General features: G+C 32.5%; 1 protein-coding gene across 2 annotated transcripts in view; it reads right to left on the bottom strand.

Moving 5' to 3' along the window:
- The window catches only part of CHD1 (chromodomain helicase DNA binding protein 1), an 80,306-nt gene that overhangs the window by 50,679 nt on the left and 10,301 nt on the right, over window positions 1-19,326 (bottom strand). For both annotated transcript variants that reach the window (XM_037802157.1, XM_037802158.1), the window contains exons 3-13: window positions 10,015-10,216; window positions 9,022-9,132; window positions 8,422-8,486; window positions 6,460-6,609; window positions 6,045-6,322; window positions 5,109-5,334; window positions 4,436-4,536; window positions 4,043-4,221; window positions 3,083-3,210; window positions 2,047-2,263; window positions 1,301-1,390 (exon numbers count right to left, since the gene is read on the bottom strand). In XM_037802157.1, coding sequence (XP_037658085.1) covers window positions 1,301-1,390; window positions 2,047-2,263; window positions 3,083-3,210; window positions 4,043-4,221; window positions 4,436-4,536; window positions 5,109-5,334; window positions 6,045-6,322; window positions 6,460-6,609; window positions 8,422-8,486; window positions 9,022-9,132; window positions 10,015-10,216 — 1,747 coding nt within the window. The remainder of the gene's footprint in view (window positions 1-1,300; window positions 1,391-2,046; window positions 2,264-3,082; window positions 3,211-4,042; window positions 4,222-4,435; window positions 4,537-5,108; window positions 5,335-6,044; window positions 6,323-6,459; window positions 6,610-8,421; window positions 8,487-9,021; window positions 9,133-10,014; window positions 10,217-19,326) is intronic.

The following is a 19,326-nucleotide window of genomic DNA, read 5'->3' on the forward strand; positions in this document are numbered from 1 at the left end:
GAAAAAAATATGACAGAATTTTGAACAGTGTCTTACTGTAAGTAGAAGTATAATTCACTAGATGACTTTTATGGACCACAGATCTCTCTATATAAACTTGAGTCTCTGACTTAAAACAGAGATAGATCTGTTTCTGCAACTTAGTATTTATGCAGCCTTAGGCAAGTTCATTAACCTCTTTGAGCCTTGATTTTTCTTTTCAATAAAAGCAGGGATAGCCAATATCTTGTAAAGTAGATGGGAGAATTAAATGTGACAATAGCTATAAAGCAATTTTAGCAGGGTGCTTCACACAGTGGTAGCTTAATCCTGTTATCTTCCGTCTCTTTAAAGAGTTTACAAATTCAACAGATATTGTAACACAACTTGCTTCCTTTGTCAGGAATTAGTACATTTCTTCTGTAAAGGACCAGATAAAAAATATTTCAGGCTCTGCAGTACATTATGCGGTCTCCATCTTATATTCTTCAGTTTGTTTTCATAACCCTTTATCAATGTAGACATCATTATTTGATCAAGAACCATAAAAAAAAAGGGGGGGCTGGATTTGGCTCATAGGCCATAGTTTGCTGGCCCCTGGTTTAAGTTTCCCTCAATACACAGTCAAGGAAAAATAGATATAATCCTCCAGAGAATCCTTCCAAAACCCAAAGGCAATAGCCTCTTCAACTTCAAGAATATCAACCTTAAAAGTGTCCTCTTTTCCCATAATGTCAACACCCCTTTTCAGCATGAACAAATGGTCACTGTCTAGACATCCCTGAAGATAGGGAAAATGATTAAACTAGAGGAAGGGGGTAGCAACAGACAAGATGGAATTTAACAAAGGAGTATGAATACTGAATCTCTATATAATTTTCTTCTTATTAGTGGCTAGGATATTAGAATAGCTAGGAAAGAACTGAAATGGTGGAACTGTAACCCACAGCATCCTTTGAAATTTGTTCTATGGCTACTTGTTAAATTGTAATTTGAAAGTTATCACCTTTTTGTATGTATTTCATAAGAAGGAGATTAATGAAACTATGGTACTGTAACTCATAAAACTTTTGCGAATTTCCTAAATAACTACTTGTTAAAGCATACTTTGAAAGATACTACCTTTTTGCATATATGTTATATTTCACAATAAGGAAATAACTAAAACTGGAACTATAACCCATAACATTCTTTGAAATTTGCTCTCTACTTGTTAAATTGTACTTGGAAAGTTACCACTTCTACGAATGTATAATTTAAAATAAAAAATATGATCAAAAAATAGATATAAACAAAACAGAAAGACATAAGCCATACATACCTTGTCCTTCAATAATATTTCATAAGTTGTTAACAGTATATTAAATTTTAACCGTTTGGTCTGGGGATGCATCCATTCATGTGTTCTTATCTACCAAGAAATTTCAAAGACAATTTTAAGATTAGTGCTAAGCAAATTATCCTTTAATTTCTAAAATAAAATTCAAATGCATTCAGCAATCACAAATAACTATATGTTTATGTAATAAAATAGTTAAGTATTCTATAGTCCACATGCAATGCTGATATTACTGAACATAAATAAAACACCACAGTATATCAAAACCTTCTATAAATAAAATGAAGCAGACACATTTTTATAACACACCTTTCACTGAAAAGTTCTTGTAACAAAATGTAAGTGGTAATTCATTTAATAACATGAAATTTATGGATAAAATGATGTTGAGGAATTGCTTCACAATGACTGGGAGGAAAGTAATGTGTAGAGAGGTACAGATGAAACAGAACTACCCATGAGTTAAAAATTGTGAAGCTGGAGGAGGGTACATGGGGATTTATTATATTCTTCTGTCTGAAATTTTCCATTAAAAAGTTAGTAAGTATAAAAAGTAACATTAAACCAAAAGTTGCAGTTTTTGTTTTTTTAACAACCAATTAAACATGCACAGAGGACTTTACTTTGTGGCAGGTTCTATGCCACAAACTGTGACCATAAAGACATAAAATACTTGTCCTTGAAGACAAGTGTGGCTAGACTTCTAAAATTGTGAAGAAAGGACCTACCATGTTTCTGCTGTTAATGTCACCTAAATAAACCACAGCATTCATCTGAGCAGCCCATGTCTGAATCTCTCTTTGCCAGGAAGTGAGAGTAGAGAGTGGTACTACTAACAGAAAAGGTCCATATAACTGATGCTCATGAAACAAATAGTTCAGAAATGAGATCGTCTGTATTGTTTTTCCAAGGCCCATTTCATCAGCAAGTATACAACTATTTCCTCTACAAAGTTGAAAAAAAAAAAAAAAAAAAAAAAAATCATGTATGCAATAAAGATTCAAATTTACAAGGAAACCTTTTTACATAACCCATTACAGCTTTATATAAACAGTTAAATAAAATTAATCGATGGGTATTACAGACAGCATGCCAATTTTTTTTTAAATAATAAATGTGAAGGCTAATGACTAAAGAGGTAAATTACTGTAAGAAAAATAAGGGGTATTTACCATTTTAGGCCAAAAGAGAGAAAAATTAACAAAAAATTACCTTTAATAAATTATGAAGACAAGAACACAATCCATCTATTAGTGATAGAGTCCAGATATATTAAATAAGTAAAAAGTATGTGAGGGTAGAGTAGGAAGAATATAGGTGGAAAATATAGCTACAGTAAAGAATTAGGGAGAAAAAATTGCACCCTAGAGTCATCTATATTTGAGTATCACTCCCAAGAGGAGAATGAGAGCCATAGTAGGTAAGATAAAAGAGAGGCCTAAATGAGAAATCAGAAATAACTAGATAGAAGAGAAATAGTCCAAGAATAGTTACGGTAATGAGGTAGGAATATATAAACATTATGTTGAGTAAAAACATATTTAAGTACTTCTACAATCAAAGAGATTAAAAAACTCCTACTGGATTATCTTCCTAGTCTGTATTAAGTATTGGTTATATATACTAGGAAATACCAAAACCAGCCTAAAGGGTCTTAATTTTTACATTAGCGTAAACCTTTTTTACAACTATATTTACATCCCAAATCCTATTTGTAAAATCCTTCCTCTGTCAAATTAAATAGAAAATTCAAAATATACTTACTTGCACCAAGAGTGAGCAAGCCAATTTAAACCATTCAGTTGATAATCTCTTAATTCTAAGCCCTCATGCCCTCCAATATAGGATGGTTGTTTCTTCAGGGCTACAAATCTTGGCCTTTGTTTTAATACCTTTAGTAGAAATAAATGTTAAGAGAAGAAAATCTCAGTTATCATGTATTTGTAATTTCATTTCACACCATCAAACCCAGAGATTTTATGACTCAAAATATATCCAAGGATACAGTCAAACAAAACTGTTTCTATTACTGTAATTAAGAACATTCAGTTAAGTATTTTACATTTTTTTTTTTTAAACAAAAAGTGAAATGAAGTAACTTCTCGTGTAAATATGTGGGTCCCTCCAACTATCTTAACACCACAAGAAAAAGCATTGCTAAATTCATTCATATGATCACTTGTCCAGTCCTGACCTAGAAACAAACCATAAAACTGGCTTAGCTTCCCGTTCTTTTCCTGATTTCTAAGTTCATTCTGAATTTAATTCAACCTTGTACTAAAAAATTCTGATAGCACATAAACCCCCAAATTATCCTAAAATAGCCTTAGGTAAAAGGCAAAGTTCTTGTTATTAGGCAGTATTAGTTCTGGGCACTTATGTTTAGACCTCTTCTCCTTCCTTCCTTCAAAGCAAATGTCGACTATCTTTGAAACCAAGTATATACCTCTAATTTCCAAGGAATTTTCCCTATTTTGATCTCTCCATTTCACAACCCACAATCACCACCACCAATTTATCATCTTTCTGTCATAGTTACACTCATCAAGGCCAAAAGCTCCATAATCATACAGCAATTATAGGAGCATAATTTTCTATAAGACCTATCAATCAAGCAGTACTCTCCCTTAGCTGATATGAAATCAGGACCCAATTCTTTATTTAGGCTGCTACTACTTATGAAGTATAAATCTTCAATAATTAAAAATATTAAACAATACTCACTTTGCAATCTTTAAAAGGAGTGGTTTTTGACTGATTTCTGCTAAAATACTCATCTATGCATGCTTGAAACTTTTTGGAAATAAGAGCTCCATCTTCCCAGCTGCACTCAGAGTATGGAAGGCCCTGCCATTTGCAATAATAATCAGGATAACCAGCTGCTGACTTTTGATTGGAATGAGCTGTGAGATAAATTGGATATTTATTTTATACTCTTTCACATTTAATCTTATCAGAGACAATTCTTAGAACAGGCTAAACAAAGACTAGCCATCTAATTTACAATACTCTATTTTAGTAAAAGCAAGATACCGTATTCAATGTATGAGCACTATTAAAGACTTTTTTTGGATGATTTCAAATATGAAAAGATAAGTAGAATAATTTTTTACTGACCAATTATTCGCTCCACTATTTGATACTGTTTATGCAGATCATCTGTAAGTTCTTGCTGGCAGTTATAATACTCCACATCTTCTGGAGAAGCATTTTTCAACCTGAAAATTATATTTATTAATCCAAGAACAGACTTCCAAGTCTCCCCTAAACAATCCATTTTCTCAAAAACACTGCAACACAAAATCTCCTGTTTCGTCACTTGTAAGAGTCAAGAGTTTTAACAATGAAGAAATCAAAACAGAAAGTAAAACATTTTAAAAAAATCTTTATTTTTACTTTTTAAGTTAGTATTATTAGAGAAGTTGTGGGTTTACAGAACAATCATGAATAAAATACAGGATTTCCCTTATACCATCCTACCACCAACACCTTGCACTGGTGTGGAATATTTGTTAAAATTTATAATAGCACATTTTTATAACTGTACTATTAATTAAAGTCTATGGTTTAAATCAGGTCTTACTGTTAAACATTGTTAGTTATTAATTCCAAAATGTTTTAACTTATAATGAGACACATTCTGTGTGACTGTCATCAAGGAGAGGTTTAAATATGGCTACCTCTAAAACTTAACTTTTCAATCCTGATTATGTATCCCTTATTAACAAATAAGCTTAGTAATTACCTCTGAAAAATAAAAAAAATTAAGAGTGGTAGAAAGCATACTTACCATCTTTTTGTTTCCTGATCTTTTTTCTTATAATTATCCAACTTTTTCATTCCTCTAACATTCTGCTGCTTAAGGGTTTCTTCTGTCTCCCAAGTATTATGGATATGGGACCATCCTTTCCATTTAATTAAATACTGGATCTCTCCTGATTCTTTGTTTTTTTCAAATCCTGCATTTGGGTCACCATCTGCTTCAACTGCATAGATGGTTGTAGTAGCACCAGTAGCTGAAAATAAAAGCATAAGATCTTCCATATAATTGTTATAGATTATTTCCTTTCAACTCAAAAATTCAAGAATATTAATACAAAAAGATGTACTTCCTTAAAATAAGTACAGAAACACAGTACTAGGGTACAGGAATTTATGGGAATTATTACATATACATAAAAGAAATTCAACCTTCGAAAATGCTTAAATCATGGAATTATAAAACAGAAAAGATTTTTACAGATTATCTAATATAAACTCCTCGGTTTTAAAATCAGAAAAACTAATGTCCAAAGACAGTGACACATCTAAGATCATACAGCAATTACAGAAACATTATTACAATAGCTGATGATTGGGAGACTGATGATTGGAAATTAAAATAATTACATGTCAAGGTAAAAATAACCTACAAATCTGCGGTGGAAGGAAACAGCATTTTGAAAAACCTAATGGGGTTTGTGAAATTGAAAGTACCGAAATCAACTATACACAAACTCAAATACACAGAACTGTGCTAATCACATCCACAATATATGAGGTAGGTCATGTGGATATTTTCTAAAAGCAGAGTACATTTCTATAGCAAATAAGTATTTTTTTAAAAGTATATAAACAATAAAACCAACTTTTTTTCAAAATTGGAAAACCATAAGAAATACTTTACTCATTTACTCTAATAAATATTGTTCAAACAGCCAAACAAAAAATGTTTTAAAAATACTACCTCCTTTTCTCCCAATCCGACAATCCATAAACCTTTCTATTGTTTCAAATTCCTCTTCCTCAGGTTGAGGAACATCTTCTCCACAGACTTCCAGTAAGTCATCAGAATCTGTTTTCATTTCTTCATCTTCCTTATAGCTAACATTGACAGTTGCTTGGCGACGAGAACTTCTTTTATCATGATCATACTCTTCATCCTCATCCTCCTCCTCCTCCTCAGATGAATCAATCTGTCTCTTTTTTTGTGCAGGAACTTTTTTTCCATTTTTGGACTTAGTTCTAGAAGAGCAGGGGAAAATACAGGTGTTCACAGAAACACTGGCATAAAACAAGATTTGAGAAACTATATACAAAAATAATGAATACCTTCCATAACCAACAATTTCCGCATCAAACCGAGAACATACTATATTTACCTATTTTGAGGTTTTCTGCTTTTAACTTTGTTTTTTGGCTCATAATCAGATTCTGTTTCATCACAACTGCTTTTATCTCTTTCTTCCTCAGATTCTGAATCTGAACCAGACTGAGATGGAGATCCCGACCCAGACATTTGCCAGTCTTCACTATATATATATAAAAAAACAACAAAATAAATAAACAAAGTAATTTTATCTTACAACATATAGCAATTTTGGCTGTAATAAAATGCTAAAAATTACAAATCAACTAAATTACATGCCAATAAAAATATTACTGATTTTACCAATATTAAAAATATTAAGTGTCTACAGAATAAGAATAACTCCCATTTCTCTGTAACTCGTTTTGTTAGTCATTTGGTTTAACTCAATGAACTACAGATATGTTTTTATTTTGATTCTTACTACAGATGAAAACATTATGCTAATTTAAAGACTCACAGGGGTTAATATTTAAAGTCTTTTATAATGGTTAATCCCTTTCCTTTTAACATTCTGGAGACTGATTTTTAAAAACAAATCTTTTTAAACTGGTTTTAAAAGCAGTACATGTCCATTAAAGAAAAAAACTTAAAAGAGTAAGAAAAATGCAAAGATAATCAGTCCATCTCAACCAACATTCAGTGACTACCTTACCATGATTACTACTTTATCTATTTTTTATCCAATCAACAAGGAGAAAAAATACTGTGTACACATGTTGCTATCATATGAAGTTCAAGTGAGAGATACACATTGAATCCTTATACTTAATCCTAGTTTTGCAGCTATTGTTTCTGTTCCATTGCTCTGCATCTCTTGCATCAACCATCACTATGTTAAGGGTTACACCAGCAAGTATGCATGATAAAATCCGGTTTATGATAAAAATGAAAGAGAAGCAAATTCTTTTTTATCTTGTAATCTTTTCAGGGTTTAGACACTGCACATAGCAATATGACAAAGTCTCCATCTTAATTATAAATTACAGTTTTAATATCTAAGCAAGCCTATCCATCATCCTAAAATACTTGTTTTTTAAAAATCTTTGTTTGCACTCATGTTAAGTTTAGAAATAACTTAATGAAACAGTTAAATAGCTGATGAGACAGGAGTTGAAAATGTTAATTAGTAAACCAGAAAATAGATCTGAGGCAATTAGCCAGAATGTAGACTAGCAATAAAGGGATAAAAATCTTGACATAGTAAGTCATGGAGGATAGAGCCAATAAACATCTGTTTAATAGGAGTAATAGAGAGATTTACAGAATAAGAAAGAGAAAATATGCCAAGATATAATGACTGAATTTTCAGAAACTAATAAAAGAATCTTCACATTAAAGACGCATGAATCCTATGGGATAAATAAATGAACAAATCCAAGCCTAGACACATCCAAGTGAATGAGCAGAGTATCAAAAGCAAAAAGAAAAATAGGAGACAGAACAATGGCACAATGTTTCTGAAGTAATGTTGAGAGGAGAGAATAAAAGGCCACCTGAATGTATGAAATTGAGAATTTCAAGCACACTTAACACCTTTTGGGCCCAAATCATCAGGACTTGTAATGAGTGAGTACCTAGAGAGGTTCTAGGAAGAAGCAAATTTCACATACAAAAGAATAGTAAGGGTAGATATTTAGCAAATGTTAACAGAATCACCCAAAAACAGTTATCTTCTGGTCCTTACACTGCTTTGTTTTCAAAGTTAGAACTTTCTCATATTATGACTAAGTGGATCTTTGAAAAGTTTAAAAATATATGGGGGGTGAGGGGCAGCAATAAGAGATAAACAGAAACCCCAGACGGTCACAGAAAATGAACATTAAGGATTAATGGTTTAAATTAACCTAATAAAATGTCACAAACTAAGGATTTACAATAGTGTACTTTTGGTAGCAATTTCCATGAAGGATGAAATATAAAAGCATTAGGATTTTCTTGGTAACGAAAAGTCAGTTGGAACAAAATGACATACTCTTTATGCTTCTTCCTTTTGACCTCATTTGATGAGTCATCAGAGTCTTCACTACTAGAGGAATCCTGTGAAGAAAAAGAAAAATATATCATTAACAATTATAATTTAACAGAATATCAAATTTGTAGTTGCTATGCTATCGAACATTTGTTTCCCAAACAGTAACTGTAAAGCCTGTTTTTTCCTTCCATGGTATTTTTATACCATTATTTATTAAAGTAATTAATTTAATAACTATTGCAAATGAGGATAGCCAGTGAAATTAGGCAAGTATCATTAGGTAACCATTACAATGTCAGCATTTTATATAAAACCTTAAAATATACCATCTCTGGAGACCATACTGTTGTCCTGTATGGCTACAACAAGGAATCCTAGTTGTTGGTATGTCAAATTTTGAATTAATATTTTTCTCCCATTAGTTTTTGATATAGTTCCTTCCTAAATGTTCTGTGCAAACACGTGTATTAGCATATGTGCACACACAGGAACTACAATGTTTACAGTTGTAGCTTATTCCTTTGAAATATATGTTTACCTAGTAATTTAAATTATTAGCCATCATGTCTAATTTTTAAATATTTCATAATGAAAACTCACCTCTTCTGATCCACTATTAGATGAAGCTTGATGTTGTTGCTGCTGTTGCTGCTGCTTCTTGAGCATCGCCGATCTCTGAACAGCCAGAATACTAGGGCTAGATTTCCAAAACTATAATAGAAATATGAACCAGTGAAGGCTGAAGTATTGAGAAAATCAAAAAAGGCTATTTATTAAAAAAAAGTAGGACCAACCTTTACACTGCTCCAAATAATAAATTAAGACTATTTTCCTTACTCATATTATAGTAATACATTATCATTGCAATATAATTAAAATAAAATGCTGGGCTTTGGTTGTATATAAGAACATTTATGGTGTGTTGAGCTTCAAGACAATATTAATCAATATCCTCTTTGGCATTAAAATTATTTTTTTCACAAAGTGATTTATCCTCTATCAGTAGTACACAAAGTATGGACATAAATTTTTTTCCTTTTTATTGGTGTGAGGTAAAGATGAGAAGCATGAGTCAGAATGTAAAACACCTGTATCACAAAGAACACTTGTTTTATTTTAGCTGAATGCCTCTTTATTTGTTGGTTTTTTTGGCAGCAAGATATTCTCCATAAATATGTGTTATATTCTGGCCCGATCATCTTATCTCCTCATGGTTGGTACTTGCAGTAACACTACTGTATATTCTATAAAGCACCTTCTTTGAAGATCTTGAAAGTGAGCTAACAGACTATAAAATTAGTAAGTGGACCATACAAAGCCTTTTAAATCTGAGACACTCAATATTTATGAAATTCAATTCCCAGCAAAAGACAGAATAGGTTTTATTTTATATACCTATTTTGTATTTCTTATATCTTCCAAGCAATTAAGCTAGATACTTAACCACAGTGTAAGAGTGACTAAATATAAATTTTAATGTTCAAAATGTTTTTTTGATTTTCCTGAAAGTCAGCTTAAGTATACTAAAGAGCAGTGCTATACATTTTCTCAAAGTAAGACAAGAAATCTCTCATTGGTTTTTTTATTTGTTACCTCAGCTCCATCAACTTTCGGTGGTTTTGCTTGAACTTTGTTTTCTCGGGAAGTGTCTGACTCAGACTCTGACTGACTGCCCGATTCAGATCCAGAGTCAGAGTCGCTGCTACCTGACTGGCTACTGCTTCCATCACTACTGGTTCCAGAACTTGAACCAGATCCAGAGCCGGAAGCTGACCCAGAATCATCATCCGACTGGCTACAATTTAAAAATAAACAGATTTCAAATAAAATCTAGTTAATCTATCGTTATAATTGACACAGCTGACAAATTTGGTACAGTTTTGGTTAAAACATAAGCAATGTAATTACCATCTTCATCTAAGATAATAAAATCTACTACATACTAGATCGTGGGACAGAAACTTGGGAAACCAAAAAGTCTAAGCAATGGTCCCCCCACTTCAGTAATTATAAAGGGAACTGTGTGATGATAAGGTTAAACATGCTGAAAATTCTCACATTAACAGGCAGAAAATGTATTGGTTATTTCAATTTTATGTTTCTGTTCTAGCAATTCCTGGAGAATGTAATTTATTATAATTATATAACTAAGCTATAATAAGCTAAAAAAAAAAAAAAAAGTAACATTGCTTCTCTGGGAAAATCATTCCAATTTCTCATGGTTCCCCAGTAATAAATCTGAAATAGCCGTTTCTCACAATCTTTCCTAACCTCTAAACATACACATGTAAAAGCAATTAACAATTCACTGAGAAAATATCTTTTTTCCATTACAGTCCAGGGTACCCTAGAAATGGTCTGGACTAAAGTTGATTGTGCAGATTAATGTTATCCCTGAGACCATTTGTTTACATAGTGTTTACACTCTAATTGTTGAAAACTGGTGTAGTAAACATTTGGTACACATAGGATACTCAGCTTTTGATGTAATTTATTGGGCTTGACGAGAAAACAGTTTATATACATAGAGCAATAAAAACAAGCTTTGTGTCTTCTACTGTAATTTTCAGATATACCACAAGATGGAGGTATTACTCCATGAAAACAGACTACAAAGCTGAAAGTAATTATATTTCTAATTTTCTAGAGCAAGGAGTTATTGGTTTTTTTAATAGAAACACAGAAATAAAAGTTTGCATGAATATTTTTTATTCTAAAAGTTCTATGTAAGTCAAAATTCACTTTCCCACCTGAATCCCTAGTTCCAGCTATGGCAAACTACATGTAATCCTCCGAAAGCCTGTTTGTCTCCAGTTCCTACTTGTGCACAATTCCTTCTCTTCTCTTTCCACTATACAATTCCTACTTGAGTCTCCTTACCTCACAGCCATCCCAACAAATCTCTCCTAACTCCATCCCAAATCCAACATTAATCCAACATCAGTATTCCCAAAACATATATACACCATAATCTTGGCTGTGAGTACATGTAAAAATCACTGTGGTTTTCTGTTTCTTGGTATCCTACCCAAGACCGTCTGTTCTTTGGTGCTGAGAGTCTGACATACTGCTCTTTGTATCTGGAGCACTAAATAAAGAGCTCACTATATGTTCAAAGGGAGAATGGATGAATGAATAAACAAATCAAAGATACATGTGGCTAAAATATCTTGTATAAAAATCGCAAATACAATTGCCTATAAGAAAAATTTCTGAGCTTCAATTAACATTTTGTCTATTTAAAATAATAACCAGTGATTTAAAGTAATACCACTGATCTTTTATGAATTTTAAGTACCTGTGCAGCACTTAAGAATTATCTTTATTAATTACATTAGATCTCACAAGCACAACAGTAATAAGGTGGTGGATTATTAAAGATAATGAATTATTTTCCTCATTTTTCTTAGTTTACAAAAGAAAAAATCACCTATGTTTACGCACATTTAGGTAAAATAATAGTTTTCTTACTTAGGTAAATAGTAACACCAGTTAAAAAGATAAAATAGCAATTCAAATTAGTTTTTTTTTTTGAGCTCATTTTTATATGCAATTTCAAATAGAAAAACAACAGAACAGTAAAATGAATTGTCATGTATCCATCACCCAGCTTCACAATAATCAACTCATACCAACCTTGTTTCAAATAACCCACCCTTCCACACACACACACACACACACACACACACACAATCTCACATATTTAAAATTTCATCCACAAATAATTCAGTATACATGTTTTAAAAAACAAATTCTCCTTAAGCATCCACAATACCATTAACATAACTAAAAAAGATAAGCAATTCCTTAATAATAATAAATATCCAACCAATGTTCAGGTTACCCGTTTATTCTCATGATTCTATACTGCTTCTACTGATTAGGAATCCACCCAAAGTTCACACACTGCATTTGATTCATATATTTAATCTCTTTTGTTAATTTAAAAGTCCTCCCTCCACCCATTTTTTTCCTTATAATTTATTTTGTGGAAGAAATCAGGTCATTTCCCCTGTAGACTTTCCTGCATTACCGATTTTGCTGACTGCACCTCTATGGTATAATTTAAACACACTTTTCTGACTCTTGTATTACTTGTGAACTGGCTGTTAATAAGATTCAAGTTCACTTTTTGGGGTAAGAATATTTTAAGTGGTATTGTGGTTGTCTCTTTTTGTGTAGGGTTAAGTTTAATATGTGGTTTCACATATTGTTGGTCTTATCCATCTATTATAAAGTTCACCATTGGCTTTTCACCTAATTTTTCAGAGGCCATTGGTGATATGGCATCATCTACTATTTAATTATCACATATTAAAAGTGATATTATATCATTCTTCTTTAATTACTAGGTGATATAAAGAGAAACTTTCCCTCTGATATCAAATTGTCTTTGATAGCATCCTTGCTTTCTGGTATGAAAAGATGTTCCAGGCTCATCTTGTATATTTCTTGCCTTAGACTAAGTCATTTCATCAAAGGTCTAGTTTCAACTGATAGGAAATGGTATGTAGATATTGCAATCTGAGACCTAGGAGAGCCTATTGTTGGTCATTATTTTTAGAGCCTATTGTTGGTCATTATTTTTAAACTTTTTCAAAGGAATGAGCTAGGATAATTGTATTTTTAGAGAAAATACATTTAGTTTATACTATCATTTCCTGTTTAAAGTAAAAAAAATCACAAAGGGTTTTATACTTTTCTGATTTCATATTTATATATATATCTCATCACTTAGATTTGGTTTCCAAATAACACTAATGAATAATTTGCTTTGTCTTAAAATATATGTAACAGTTTCAAAATAACACCGTTATTACTAACAACATGATTAATAGTAGTTAAGATTTCTTTGCAATTCTTTCTGTCCTGCAATCAAATTTACTGCTTGAAGTCAAGAGAAATAATTCGTTTCTGCATGGCTATCAATTTAGTATAATTAGGATCATTTCCCTTTTTAAAAGTTTATTTTAAAAGCACTGCTTTTTCATCACTTTTAATGTTGTTTTATTACATACTTGGATCCAACTTCAGAGCTACAAAACAAGTTGTAGTCAGAAGTCTAGCTTCAATCCCTCTTCTATATTACGTCTTCCCTCCCCCTCCAATAACCATTTCTTATCTTTCCTTTTTTTCAATATTATATATAATAACAAATCACTAAAACATATCATATCATACACACAGTATATCCTGGAAATCCTTCCAAAGCGGTAGATACATTTCCCATTCCTTTATGCATCTGCATTTACTTCCAGATTTTTGCAGATGCATCACAGCTTCAACTTGTTCCTCAATGATGAACATTTGTTTTGCTTCCAGTCTTTTGATACTACAAATAGTGATACAATAACGGCCCTTTGCTTCTTTTTATGACATCGTCTTTATGTTTTTGACTGCTACTTATCAGTCAAAATAAACACAGTCCTCTTTGAGGTTTTACATTTGTAATCACCTAGCACCTACTTCTTGATTTACAAGTACTATTTCAAACTAAAATAAGCAAGGGATCCTTGGAGAAATAACTAAATCTAGGGCTCTGACAGGGAAGGAGAAAGATAAGCTGAAGCCATGTGGATCACACTCCCCTTTATCCAGTGTATGGATGGATGAATAGAAAAACGGGGGCAAAAAACAAAAACAAAAAACAACACATAAACAAAACTTAAAGGTGGGGGGACAATTTGGGTGCTCTGTTTTTACTCTTTTTATTCTTACTTTCACTTTTTTTCTGGTACAAGGAAAATGTTTAAAAAAATAGATCAGGGTGATGAATGAACAACTAACTATATGATGGCAAAGTGATCAATGGATTATATACTTTCGATGCTTGTACGGTATGTGAATACATCTTAAAAAAAAAAAAGAAATAAAGACCTCTGGTCAAGGGAAAAAAAAAAGATAAACTTAAGCCACTGTGATGATTAATTTCTGTGTCAACTTGGCTAGGTTATGGTGTTCGTAGATAGATTTGCATCCATAGTCAATTGATTGTATCGAAAGCTGACTATACTCACAATCAAATGAGACTGCCCTCAACAAAGAGGAGAGTCTTCAAATCCAAACAGGTGAAGGTATTAAAACCAGAACCGAAAATTTCATAAGCCAGAAGAACTTTTGTTTCTACTTCGGCCAGCCAGCTTCTCCTGGGGAATTCAACCTCACATTCACTGAAGTTTCCAACTTGCAGTCTGTCTTACGGAATTCAGACTTACCAATCCTCATGGTCACATGAGACAATTTCTGTAATAAATCACTTAATATTTACATATATGTATCTCCTGTCAAGTGTGTATGTATGTGTGACATACCTCCTGTTAGTTCTGTACCTCTGGAGAAGGTTGTGATGAAAAGCAAGAAAATTAAAAAAAAAAAAAAGATGGAGATGGGGGCATGTCAAAAGGACACAGGCAGCTTAAAGGGGCGTCCACTGGCCAAAACTGATTTGAGTATCAAAATAAATAAGAACAGTAAGGGATTATTACCCATTAAATAAAGCAGGAATTCCCATTAGTCCATGCTGATGACAGATTAAATAGCAAGACTGACAAAGACAGGTAAACAGCGGGGAGGGAATCTTCAGTACAGAATGTCACCTGATAAATATGGGCAGGATGTTTTGTTAGAAAATAGCAGCCATCATAGATAAGACTGGTTTGGGCAAGGATGATCATCAATGGATGCTAAATCTGGGGAGAGAGTTTGATGAGTAAGATATCTGAAAGGTCTCAAAGTGTCTCTTTACAAATTATTAGCTGTAATGGTAAAATTAGAAACTAGTGGAGAACAAGGCAATACCTTGTCCTAGTGATTAAATTAGCATCATCAATAGGAGCAGAAAAGACATTATAAACCTCCAGATGTGATACCCTTGAGAAAGACATCATCACTTATGCAGTACACTATGGCCGTGGATGCACAGGGTAGGGGAAAAATAACTTGGATCTAATCATAACTGTGTATCAGACAAGCTGAAATTGAGAAATATTCTATAAAACAACTGGCCTATAATCTTCAAACATGTCAATGCATAAAAGACAAAGAAAGAGGAACTGTTCCCAATTAAAGAGATTAAGCAGACATGCTATGTTCACAGTGGCATTATTCATAATTGCCAAAAGGTGGAAGCAACTCAAATGTGCATCAACAAAGTGTGGAATATTATTCAGCTATAAAAAAGGAATGGAGTTCTGATGCATGTGACAACATTAATGAACCCTGAAGACATCATGTTGAGTAACATAAGCCAGAAAACAAAAGGACAAATATTGCATGATCTCACTGACATAAAATAAGCAGAATATGCAAATTCATAAAACAAAAAACTAGAATACAGGTACATGGGGTATGGGGAGTTAATATTAAATTGGTACACTTTCTGTTTGTGGTGACAGAGAAGTGTTAGCAAGAGATGATGATGTAACATTCTTTGAAATTTGCTCTATAGCTGTTAGTTAAACTGTACTTTGAAAGTTATCGCCTTTTTGTATATACCTTATATTTCATAAGGAAATAACTGAAACTGCAGAACTGTAACCCATAACATTCTTTGAAATTACCTATATAACTACTCGTTAAATCGTACTTCTAAAGTTATCACCTTTCTCTATATATATTTCATAGTAAGAAAATAACTGAAATTGTGGACCTGAAACCTATAACATTCTTTGAAATTTGCTCTCTACTTAAACTGTACTTTGAAAGTTATCACTGTTCTGTATATATATTTCACAATAAAAAAGGTAAAAAAAAAAAAACAAATGATGGTGATGGGAGCACAACTTTGTAAATGTAATCAACACCACTGAAATGTATATTTGAAAGTCAATAAAATCGGAAATTCTAGGTTGTATGCAAGTTACTAGGAAAAAAAAACCCATACAACACAAAGAGTGAACTCTGAAAACTATGAGCTATAATTAATAATATAACTTTTCTTCATTTGTAACAAAGGCACCACTGATATAAAAAGTTATTAATAGTGAAAACTGTGTGTAGGAGAGATGTATAAGGGAACACTGTATTTTCTACATAATTTTTCTGGAAACCTTTAACTGCTTTAAAAAAAAAAAAAAAAAAAGACATGCTAACCAAATGTGATATGTGATCTTAGATACGACCCTCCACTAAAAGATGACTGGGTTGACTGACAAAATGGAATACAGACTGAAGATTAAAGCATTAAATCAGCATAAAATTTCTTGAATTTAATAACTATACACGCTTATAAGGGAATACCTTTGCTTGATGTACAAGTTGAAGTATTAATATATAAAGGGACACTATTTTGGCAGAAAAAAGATAAAAATATATATTGTGTATATACAATGATACAGAAAAAATTAAAATATATATTGTGTATATAAATAATACGTATGTATAAACAAAGAGAATAACAGGCAAATCTACCTAAAAGTAAAAATTTAGTGAACCTGGGAAAAAACGCATAAAAAAGGTCTTGGTATAAGAAAAGTTAATAAAAATTTTTTAATACCAAAGCTTTCTTCATTAACAATATTCAAAGTTGTGGAATTCATTTGCCCATAAGTAAAAGGTACAAAGATGAAAAAATTTAAAAGGCTGCAGAAGTCAAATGAATACAACAGTCAAATGGCATGAAGAATAAAAGTCTCTAATATACAAAGTCAATAAAATGGCCAAACTAGGCAGATAGAAATATGAGAACTGCATAAAGCTTTTCCTTTAAGAGGCATGAAAAGTTAAAAATGAATGTTAAGGAAGGGAAATTAAATGCCAAATGTATACGACAGCTGCCTCAGAAACTTCTAGTTCCTTTCAACATGCTATCTTTTCTTCCTTGTAAAAGAAATCCCAATGTTATGGCCACCCAGCATAAAAAAGTGTACAAAACCATGAGCTTAAGTTTTGACAAAGGAGACATAAGCAAAAGTGTTGTACTGTACTTCCCAGAAGGTTGTTTATAGGGAGCTTCACTCAGCTACATGGTGCCCCCTTTTTTAGCCTTGCTACTTTTCCTTCAAAGTTTGGGAAAAGTTGGGAAAAATAAGTGCTCAAAATTTACATCTGCATAGGTTTTTTTAGTAAAGTGGTCAATATTCTTTACAAATATTCCAAAGGTTATTATAAGCCAATGTCTTAATAACCTGAGTAACCAGAAACAAATTAAGTCTGTTCAATAAGACATGAAATCCATTTTAAATTATTTTTTAAATTTAACGTTAAATTTTTAAGTTTTAGCAAATCTATCCTGAATAATTCACCTCTGAGTTCCATACAATTAAATATTATGATTCTATACCCATGGATTAGCTTAGAAATGCTTCTCCAACTCTAGCCCACATCAAGATGATCATCCTTTCCCAATTTTTTAATTGCCTATGTCTGAGCCTCATCCCATCCCTACTAAACCCTGTAAGGAAGCCAGCACTGAGGCTGATTTTGAGGGTTTTAATGACTTCCCTTTGTTCTTGTGATAAGTCAACTAAAATGTGACCTCAGCCTACCTCTCCAATTTCATCTTAAACCACTCTCCCATCTTTATTTTGCATCCTAGCTTCACTGGCTTTCTTCTACCCTTGAATTTGGCTTGCTTTTTTCCCACCTTGTAGCCTTGGTATAAGTAGTTCTCCCTACCTAGGTTTGTTAATCCCCACCCCAACCACTTCTCTAGTACTTCTCCCTACCCATCCTTCACTTCTCAAGAGCTTTTCCTAGACCTTTTTTCCTAGACTCTAAGACTATATAAAGCTTCTTAACATGATTCAGATACTGCACATTTTCTGCATAGCACATAATACACTTACCGTATTTATATGAACATTTGAATAAACTCTCCTTCACTATCACTCTATAATAACTTGATATCTAAAGCAAGTTATTGACCTACCTATGCATCAGGTTCCTCACTTACAAAATAGGGATCACAAAAGTACCTACTGTCTCATAGGTAAAAAATACAAATATAAAGAAAGCACCTAGCATGGTCTCTACACATAAAAAGTGTTTAATGTGAGATAATATGAGGGCAGGAATGTTTTACTTAACAACTGTATCCTTACTTTCCAGTACTGTACCTGACATAATAAACACTAAAAGTAACATTTGTGAATTAATAAATGATTAATACTAACAATCTCCTGTTTGCTTTTCATTCAAAAGCACCATACGCCTAAATCTCCCATACAAATTTTCATTCTTTCCTTCTAGCTTGTTTTTCTGCCTCCATTTTTCTTTTGGGTTTTTCTTTCTCAAAGTCATCTAATTCTGAAGTGTTTGAGAAGAAATAATTTTAAGTAAAATAATTTTCAGAAAATTCTTTCAAAGAATAAGAAAATCTGGAAACACTGGGTCCACTTCCCACATGGTCACAATTGCCTGTACACTATTCTCCAACTCACCAGTCGCTTCCCCCAAACATCTTAACAGCATCATTCCTTATCCTGCTCAGCCTCTATGGCCCTTTCCCTCATTAACACTCCAATTAAGACAAAATTCAGAATTGTGCAGCTCTTAATAGCTTACAAAACATATCCATACTGTATTCCATTTTATCCTTACAACAAACACATTTCCTTGAAGACAATGTAAGGCGTTTTCCTAGACCTTCTTCACAGAGAAGGCAACTCTTACAGGGTCCAAACTTGAAGGATAAGAGTTCATTCCAGATGCCAACAAGTTTTTAGTTTTAATCCAAAACCCAGCCTCTTGCCCTGAGGGCCTGTATCCCTCCAAATATCCTTTGCACTGCCATGTTTGTTCAAAGCTTACTGCTCCTTACTTCTCTGGCTTTGAGTCCCTTTTTGTTTTTTGCACCTAAAGATTTTAATCTTTTAAGCTCAGCCATGCACTTACTTTATTTTGCCATTTTATCTGGAATTTTCATGTGTTGGAGGGACGTGCAGTGGGAATCAGCCTAGCATAATA

The sequence above is a fragment of the Choloepus didactylus genome, chromosome 13, assembly GCF_015220235.1.
Source record: "Choloepus didactylus isolate mChoDid1 chromosome 13, mChoDid1.pri, whole genome shotgun sequence".
NCBI classification, from domain to species: Eukaryota; Metazoa; Chordata; class Mammalia; order Pilosa; family Megalonychidae; genus Choloepus; species Choloepus didactylus.